Source organism: Eurypyga helias, unplaced genomic scaffold (genome assembly GCF_000690775.1).
Source record: "Eurypyga helias isolate BGI_N326 unplaced genomic scaffold, ASM69077v1 scaffold29587, whole genome shotgun sequence".
Classification (NCBI taxonomy): Eukaryota; Metazoa; Chordata; class Aves; order Eurypygiformes; family Eurypygidae; genus Eurypyga; species Eurypyga helias.
In genome coordinates, this window is record NW_010262885.1 from 26,839 (window position 1) to 36,171 (window position 9,333).

Sequence of the window (9,333 nt, forward strand, 5' to 3'; positions counted from 1 at the left end):
CCCATCCACCTCCCCTAAAATGCTAAAGCTGCAAAGAGCTGGAGAGAGGCCACAAGAGCCAGGAGGCCCTTGAGAAAAGGGTTTCTAAACTGTGCTTGTTCAAGGGAAAAGACAACGCCGCCTGTGTTTTTTTCCCCCTTGGTGCAGTCCCCATCACACAGACAAACCAGGTGAATGGCACCGGTACCCCGCAGGGATGGTACCATGGGTACCCACAGGGTATCTCCCATGCGAGAGTGACACTCCCCGTCCCCAGCCCTGCAGCTCCCCGGGTGACAGACACCTGCAGACCTCCAGACTGACAAGGTATGAATTTTCTGTCTCAGGAATCACCATTTCAGCTATGTGATCTTTAACTTTACCACTTCCTACATTGATTTTGACTGTAGTCAAAGCATCTCTTGTCCTACACACCGCAGCCTACCCTGCGGGGAGGTAAACAGCTCTCTTTACAGACCGTTGCCGGAGCCGTATGGCATGAGCGGCAGGGCTCTGACCCCAGCTGTCCTATGGACCTGCCTCCGGTGGCGTGGAATCGCCTGCCGGCTTCTGCTCCTCCCCAAATGCTCTGACGGTCCCTTCTCACTCCACGTCCTTGCATTTTGGCAGGTGGATCTTACATCTGAGCTAACACAAACACGAATTTACGTTTCCATCACTGTTTCGGGCCTTTTTCCAGGCAGCACAATTCCCTATGAACATGCCCAGGGAAAGGGACAGGGGTGATAGAGCACGCGGGGCAGGAACATCCAAAATGATCTTTGACAGCAAGCTAAACCCTCGCTGTCTGCCAACTGATGTCAAGCAGCTGCAGCTCAGACTCCTCAGCTCCGGCCGTTGGGTACTGATGCTCGACTTCACTGCTGGTACAGAACTACCATCCTGGTGTCAAGCGGGAGACAGAAGAGTTAACACAAACGTGACATCTCCTCCCCACACTCCGCAGAGCGGCACGAACTGCCGCTGTTCCCATTCCATCTCTAAAAGTGATTTGTTTCCGACACATAAAGTGCGTCAGTGCCAGTCACTTCGGAGAGCCCCGCGCCACACGTGGGCGGGTTTTGTCACAACACACGATGATAACTAAAGATGCTGCTTTCAAACACCTGGATCCTAGACCCAAACACGGCTTACGAGTTTCAAATATTAAAGACAAGCAAGAGTGAATACCTGGAACCAAGAGGTGCCCTCCTGTGCATCAGGAGCAGGAAGGGGCTGCCGTGGGAGAGCAAGAGCTGCAGGGACTTCTGGGGATGGCTTGGCCAGGGCAAGCCCAGCTCGGGTACCAGAGCCTCGTTTCATCGCTTCTATTCCATGCAGGCTTAGTGTGACATCCTCCATGCCTCTGCTGACCTCAGGGTCTCGTCCCCGGCTGATTTTACCACCGCTCTGGAACTACCTTTGAACTTGAGCTATTTTTAGCCAGAAATTAGCCTCTGCCTTGGAAGGGAGCTGTACCAGAGGGCTTTATCTGCTCTGCTGTTGTTGCTATACAGCAATAGATTTTGACACTGGGAGTGCATTAAAAATAATGTTTAGCCATTAACGCTGACAACAGCATAGTAACACGGAGCCCTGTAAAGTACCATTTAATCTACATTGGTTTCCTGAAGCACGCTGCGATCCAGCAGCTAATGCTGCCCTGGTGAGGTTATACTCACTGCGTGCAGGAAAGGGAAGAGGCGGCACGAGCATCTCACCACAAAACACTGACTTCCATGCATCTTTTTCATATAAGATGCGTGGCCGTGTTTACTGCAATATTGCTGCTGTTAGAGGGCCCTACACAAACTGGGTACCAAGGCCATGCAAATACATACAAAACCCAGAACTGTACCTTCATCATCTTTGCAACCGAACTGCAAAAAAGCTTTCTTTAGATTGATTTTCCCCACCCCAAGCCAAGGTTCTCATACCAAACACCGGCACAATCTGCAGAGTAACAGCAATGCTTGAGCAGCCACTAAAAACTATACGGCATGTGTACACCCTGGCAGAGCAGATTCTCAGCAGGTCTGGGAAGGAGACAGGAACGACTGGTAGGACATCCCCTGAAGTATTTACAGGTTACTCTCACCAAAGCCAGCCAGAACGGGGCAGGTAAGGAGCAGCAATGGCAGCGCATACAAGAGGGCGCATAGCTAGCCAACGTCACCGCTGCCTTCGATAACTCACAGCTGACATCAGCAGACACCCTGACACACGAGAGCCCTGTGCAGTCCTTATTTCCAGCTGAAGCGTGTCCTTTCCGCTCCTCCATCCTGGAAACACCCGCAGCATCTCATGTGGGAACTGGTACCAGACACAGAATTTTCCAGCTCCTTGTGTTCTAGTGCAGCACTGATTTTGTTAAACAGAGTATGTGCTCTTCCACCGCATTAATATTTCAGACACAGGATTGCCTTTCTGAGCACACACATCTTGATCCGTAAGGCACTAATGTGCCAATAGTAAGCAATGTTTATTATTCCTTCATACAAGCCATCATTCCACGCGGTCTCCCAAAGAAGGATGGCCCGACTGGAAGCAGATTAACCCGGGCACCACCCCAGCCCCGCGCAGACAAGGAGTATTGATGAGGCTGTCGATACCGCTCACCCCCTTCAATCCGAGGACAGGGTGAGAAATTCCAAAGAACACTCGGCTCCAGAGATGAGCCAAAGGGCACTGCACTTTATTTGTTCTCCCTGGTTTCCTCTGCATTTGAATTTTAATACACTTTGTCTCTGCCCTTCCTCTGCAGCTCAGGCTCCACCACAAGCATCTGAGCATCACTCCTTCATCGCACAAGGTGAACCAACATTTACATGACACCTTCCCGGGCTTCTCTTCCTACAGACCCGGCGTATTCTTCATTGTAAAAGAAAAAACAAAGCACCATCTGAACACCTGAAGCAATGAAGATTACAATGGAGAAAAGCGTTGGAGCAGCTTAAGGAGCAAATGTGGTGATGAATATGCAGCTCAGGGTGGAATCTGAGAGCGACTTTGCATATTGGGTAATTTTCCTGCAGGATATTCAAGGGAAAACTTGAAAATAAATGGTAACATCTTCCTAATGGCTGTGAACACTTGGTAGAGAGATGAGGGCTTGGAGCTAACTAAGAAAGCTAAGCTTTTTTAATTTACGGAGCAGCTCACCGAAGGGACTGATACAACCTCTCTCAAAAATTACGTTAAATTACAGATGGTCTAGGGAGTATCCAGCAGCAAAGAGGCCTCCCGCTCCAGAGAAAGGTGAAATACAGAAATAAGGAACAGGAAAAAATCGTCTCTGCAGCCCAGACTTCCAACCGCATTTTGTTTTCCTTCTTCTCCTGATTAGCAAGCTCTGTGGCATCAGCCACTTCCCAAATCACTAGTGCCCTCTGACCCTCTCCGATTCCTCCTACGCCCTTCCCCGTGCCAAGGGCAGCAGCATATTAAGCAGCTGGTAAAGCAGCCACGCAACTGCCAGAGCTGCTGGTCACAGGGCAGCAGCCGTGGTTATTTCTGTGCAATACCTCCGAGGGGTGAATGGCATTGGAGTAGGTACGTCGCGTTGATAAAAGTCACAGGAGGCTGATGCTGTAGCACAAACCGCGTGCTCTCGATCCCAGGCTCTCCCGTCTCCCCAAAACAGGCTCTGTGCGAAGGTGCAGACGCTGGGTAGCTGCCTTCTGCTTTTCCCACCCACAGATGTCATTTAAAAACAAAAATATCAACCCCTTCGTTTCCAAGTCGAGCCTGAAAGACACACACAGTCTGTGCCATCAACGCAGAGCCAAGGGGGCGACGGCTGCGAGACGCTCCCCGCCTCTGCAGCTGCCACGGAAGGTGCCCTGGCGGGAAGGGGCTGGCAGACGTGCCCCCCACTACAGAGCCAACCCTCCCCACCTTCACCAGCAGCAGGAGGAGGTGGCCGAGGAAGGAGCAGCCGTGGCACTGCCGAGCATCCTTCTGCTCCACATACGCCACAGGAGCCGGTGCCAACGAGAAGCGTCAGGAGGAGGCTGGAGCCCACCTCGTGCAGATCAAGCATCCTACCTGGAAGGGGTCTGCCAGCAGCCCCCCTGCACCTGACAGCGGGCAGGTAGAGATCGCCTGGACCATACTGCATCCGTTTGCCCTTTCTTGGAGAGTCTTTATCAAACCAGCCATCCCGCTTCATCTTTGTTCCTCCCGGGGGGGAAAGGGAGAGCCAAAGCACATGAGGAATGCTCGGCACATCACGGATCACAGCGAGCTATTACCTAGCAGGGATTTTATCAGGCATCCACGTTTGGATGCTTCAGTCCAGTAGCCAAAATGGGAAGGGAGCTTTCTGATACTTCAGGGGACAAACTAAGATATTTATTTGCTTTAACAATTAAAAATATTCAAACGCACAATCTTTTAGGCACTGACAAGAACCAGTAAAATCCACCTCATCTCCTTCTTACCACTGCACGGAAGCTAACCGATATCCTTAGAGGAACCTCTCGTGCCGCTCAGCATCACGGTACACACAGGAGCTTGTTACGGCATTTTCTCATTTGGGCACCTGCAGCTTCATCACGAGTCAACAGCCCAAGGCCAGCTACCGGGATCAACTCCACCCCAAGGAGAATCCTGGACAGGGGAATGCTACCTGGCAGTTTCAGAGGAAAGGAAAGCAAAGGCGCAGCAGACGTATCAGACAAAGCCATAGACGCAGTTGCACAAAGCACATAAAATAAGGGCAGTATTTTGCTGTATGTCAAGTTAGAAGCAAAAATATGCTGGAAATACTCTGATTCTTTTGTCATTTTTCCACTACACTTGCCCTTGGAAATAATACCGCTTAATACTGCGCGACTGACATAAAATTGTTTTTTATTCCTGGCGAAGTAATGCAGAAGAAAAGAAGAGTTATTGGTTGATGATTTGGAGAAGGAGACGAGACAGCGATTGGAACTGACTATTCCTGTTTGGCAAGATAAAAACATCCCCCTTTCACACGCCGTTTCCCTCTATTTTCTTACAGAGAAATGTCTTATTTTGCATGCCCAAAGGAGCCAAGATTTCAGTGCCTGGCACAAAGGCTGCAGATCTCATTCGGCTGCGCTAGAGAGGCAGCAGATAAATTCCCTTTCTCTCTAAGCTCTGGCTCGGCAAGGGTAAGGGCACTGCTGACCAAAACCAGCCAAGTCACGGAGGAAGACTCGTTAGAAGCCTGAGAATCATAGAATGGTTTGGGTTGGGAGGGACCTTAAAGATCACTGAGTTCCAACCCCCCTGCCACGGGCAGGGACACCTTCCACTAGACCAGGTTGCTCCAAGCCTCATCCAGCCTGGCCTTGGACACTTCCAGGGATGGGGCATCCACAGCTTCCCTGGGCAACCTATTCCAGCCTGGTCCTCTCCAGGTACCTTTCACCAGCTCCGAGCACACAGCGTGCTGCTCAGCTCCCCCCGACCCCCACCTCTGCATCACTCCAGCACAGCAGAGCCCAAAGCCCCGGCAGCCACCCAGGCTGCACCAACACCGAGGTCCAGCAGTGCCCATGGGCAGCCCCAACCCTGCCTGCTCCCTCCTTCGAAAACCAAAGGGAAGAAACACCCAGGAGCACAGGGGATGCGGGCTGTGCGAGGCTTCCCCACGCAGCTCTGCCGACACCCGCGCGCGCCCCGGGCTGGGTGGAAATGCCAAACTACTTTGATTAAGCTGCATAAGCCACACCAGTACGAAATCTCTGTTTTGCAGTGTTTCACTTTTCTCCATCAAGTTCAAGTTAATTCAAAATGAAAAGTTTTGCCCTGTGCAAAAATTTCCCTTACACTGGGGTTTTTGTACGCTTTGACACTGACAGTATTTTTTTTTCCAATCAAAAAGCTGAAACAAAGCAACTTTACAAGATTAAATGAAAATGTATTTACAGCAAATTTAGTCTTGTGAAGTTGATATTTTCCCTATGAGAAGAATCAGTTTTGATCACAGAGTGCTTTTTAAAAGAAAGAAGGGGAAAAAAAAAGGTGTGAAAATTGTGACCAGCTGCTTTTTAAATAGGAAGAAACTGTGAATTTTACGTTTCTGCTATTAACTAATTGGCTGCGGCAGAGGGTGGCAGGCTCGGGCAGGGTGGTGCTCAGGTACGTTTACCACTATGGTGTTGTACCAGAACTGTCGTGTCACAAATCCTGATGCTATAAAAGCGAATGTTCTGACCCCAGACTTGATCTGCTCAGCTGACCAGGGAACAGAAACACCCCACGAGCAGGCGTCTTTGCTGTTCACGGGGCAGATGCTCAGACCAAGCTCCTTAGAAAAGAGCCTCAGAGCAGGAGTTATTTGCAGAAATTATTCTCCAGTAACTTTCCATGATTAACGTACACGGAGAAAGGGCATACTGCTTGTCTGCCTAGCAGAAGAGGCCAACTTCACCTAACAAGTGACTCTCCACAAACCCTTTGCTCAGGGCTCTGGAAGAGCTCTCGCACCGGGAAGGAGCCAGGAACGCTGCAGAGCAGTTTTCCATTCGCATTTGCAGTCAAAGCACACGAACTCAGGAATCTCCCCGCCAGGCTCGACGCTGCACCACACTGCTGGCAGCCCGCAGGCATCGTGCATCGGCCGCATCCCCGCTACGGCTCTGCTGCGCCCAGCGCGAGCTGCCCGTGGGCACCATCCCCCTAAAACCTCAGGCGGACCATCACCTTCTCACTGCATCTCCGGGTTTCTTGGGAGCGGGGTATAAGGGACAAAGCGTGGCACGGCTGTGGGCAGAGGCACCTCCAGCCTCCGTGGCCACCGGCACAGACCCTGGCCAGGGTTGGGCTGGTCCCCCCGCCCGGCTCGCTCTCCCCATCCCTCTGCTTTGTGTCACACAACCCAGCGGGTAAGGTTAGGTAATGACATTAATGTGCTGAACGTCTGCTGGGGTTTCACGGGGGGATGACAAATGAGCCCAGCACCTCGCGCTAGAAAGGTACAACACAAAACAGCGTTGTTTTCCACATTTCACTAACATCTGCCATGAATTAATGATTCAGCTCATACCTACAATTACAGGCGCAGAAGAACAGAGATTGGCTGCACACCCCATTGCTCACCAGTCGCTACTCCTGTTTCTGCGGCAATGTTTCTGCCTCCTGTAGACAAGATTTGGCATCCGCATCCCCCATTATCAAGATCTGGAAGATGTCCCTAAAACTGCAGCCTTAGACTTCACAGCAGCTGCCAGGGATCTCTGCTGCACGCTGAGGGCAGCCAGAGGAGTGTTTGCAGATGTCTTAAGAAACTCACCAAAAGAGACACGTAAAGTGAATGTGCATTATTGTTCGTTAACGCGGTGCAGCATCCTTGGACACTCTACATTAATCAAGCTTCTTGTATGCCTCCACCGGCCACAACGACAAACGTGGACCCTGTATATCCATTCCTAAACACTTGAATCAGAGCAGAAGTTTGGGAAAACTTCATCTTCCAGGCCTTTTAGCACAGATTCTGATTTGGCTGAAATACTGCAGACACTGGGACTCTTTGTGTATTCAAAAGCAGAGGCAAAACACAGCTAAGCCCTGCAGTGCCCACGACTGCAGAAGTCCCTCATCCCCAGGCTCTCCACATGCATCACCTCTTCTCCTGGAGTGCTCCAGGAGAGACTGGACCGGATCACACATCCCTCCTCCGCACGGCACTGGCCGCGCAGCCAGACATCCCCAGGGGAGGAGGGTCCTCTGCTCCGGGCGTGTAACACCACACAAAGCGTGACCGACAGCCCCGGTCCCTGCGCACAGCCACCCCACAAAGCACTCCCGCACCCTCCTCTCCATCAGAACACAGATGCGAATCCACCTCAGGTGAACGCTGGGTCAGCCCCTCGCCGCAACGAGCTGCTGGGTGCAGGTTTCCCCCACCCCAGGGCGCGGGGCCAACACACGGACAGGCAGTGGGTTTGCCTTCTGGAAGGATTTCACAGCAGCGTATCCCTCAGTGATTTCCATCCTGGTTTAATAGGAATTTATTTAATTTTGTTTTGAAGATATGCAGCACTGTTAATTGCTGCTCTAACATGTCTCTAATAACATATCCTTGCTAATTGTTTGTTGCTTGCCTACCTCTTAAGTGCTTAAATACATTCACAAATACTAATCTATTCTCTGCACAATCAGTGATTCCTACTCAGCAAAGCAGCACATTCAGTATGAAAACCTGAGTTCGTTTTGCTGAACTCTTAATTGATCTCCTTTCTAACCACGTTTCTTTGAACACCAGCTTTCAGTCATGTACAAATTGCAGCCTGACTTTGCAAATTTAGGCCCAAGAAAAAAAAAAAAACACACATAGACATGCAGCAGGCCATGTTGCAGTGACATCATTTACAAAATAAGACGCTGCCAGTAAAAACAGTCCTCTGAATCTTGAGTTTTCAGAGAGGAACTTTAAATGCTGGAGTAGCTACTCGCTGGGAATGCAGGAGCTGACGGAAAAGCACGCAGCTGGAAGAGGCGGCGATGGAGAAGTGACAAACCGACAGAGCAGAGTTACCAAAGAGCATCCTACCTCGTAGTGGGCCACGCGCTGGGACTCGGAGATCAGCTGAGCGCTGCACACCTTGCAGTAACTTTCCGTGAATAATTCCTGGTCGATGTCGGACGATTTCATCTGTTGACGAAAGAGAGGAGAGACAACAAGCAGAATCAGTTACACAAGGCAGGGTCCCACCTCCCCGGCTGCGGGCGAGGGCAGCGGGCACACGCCTGCGCCCAAAGTGCACCCAACCCCCTGAACACCCTCGGTCGCAGACACGGCACAGCTTCCTCTGCTGCTCCGCAGTGTTATCTCACACGAGAGCTACAGCTGTAAACGGCTGTTCTTCTCCATTACCTTTCATATCTGGAAATAGCACGTACGTAACCAGCTATAGCATGTACCACTCACAGCTCAAACACGCTCAATTTGCTATACAACGGGAAAGACCTGATAAAGAGATTTCTATGAAACACAAACATCTTTACAACGTGGAGGAAGGTGTTTTGAAGCTGGAAGGATGCTCTACTGTATTTCCCAATTTAGCCATGAAAGCTTGAGCGATGTACTGGGCTGTTCTCAAGGAGCTATTAAATATGTGTGTATTCGTCATAACTTCCAACGAGGACGCTTGCACTTAGAAAAAACAGCTCGCCGAGTGATCTGGTTCACAGGATACTCCAGTTCTCTGTTCACACCTTCCTCGTTATGCACGCAATCGCAGGTATCCAACTCCAAACTGATAACCGAAGTGCGAGCGGGAAGGTTGAGGCTGGTAACAGACTGAGCCCAGGCAGAGTCAGAAAACACCAGAAGCAGCTTCATAGACAGGATATTTGAAAACAAAAGCTCCCAGTGCAATT

The 9,333-nt window shown here is 50.7% G+C and overlaps 1 protein-coding gene across 1 annotated transcript in view; it reads right to left on the reverse strand.

The window, feature by feature from the left end:
• ZMAT4 (zinc finger, matrin-type 4) overlaps positions 1-8,605 on the reverse strand; it is a gene marked incomplete at its 3' end in the record, with an annotated part of 30,961 nt that extends 22,356 nt beyond the window's left edge. Inside the window, exon 1 of the mRNA XM_010155880.1 lies at positions 8,504-8,605. Coding sequence (XP_010154182.1) covers positions 8,504-8,605 — 102 coding nt within the window. The remainder of the gene's footprint in view (positions 1-8,503) is intronic.
• Between the last annotated feature and the right edge of the window lie 728 nt (positions 8,606-9,333).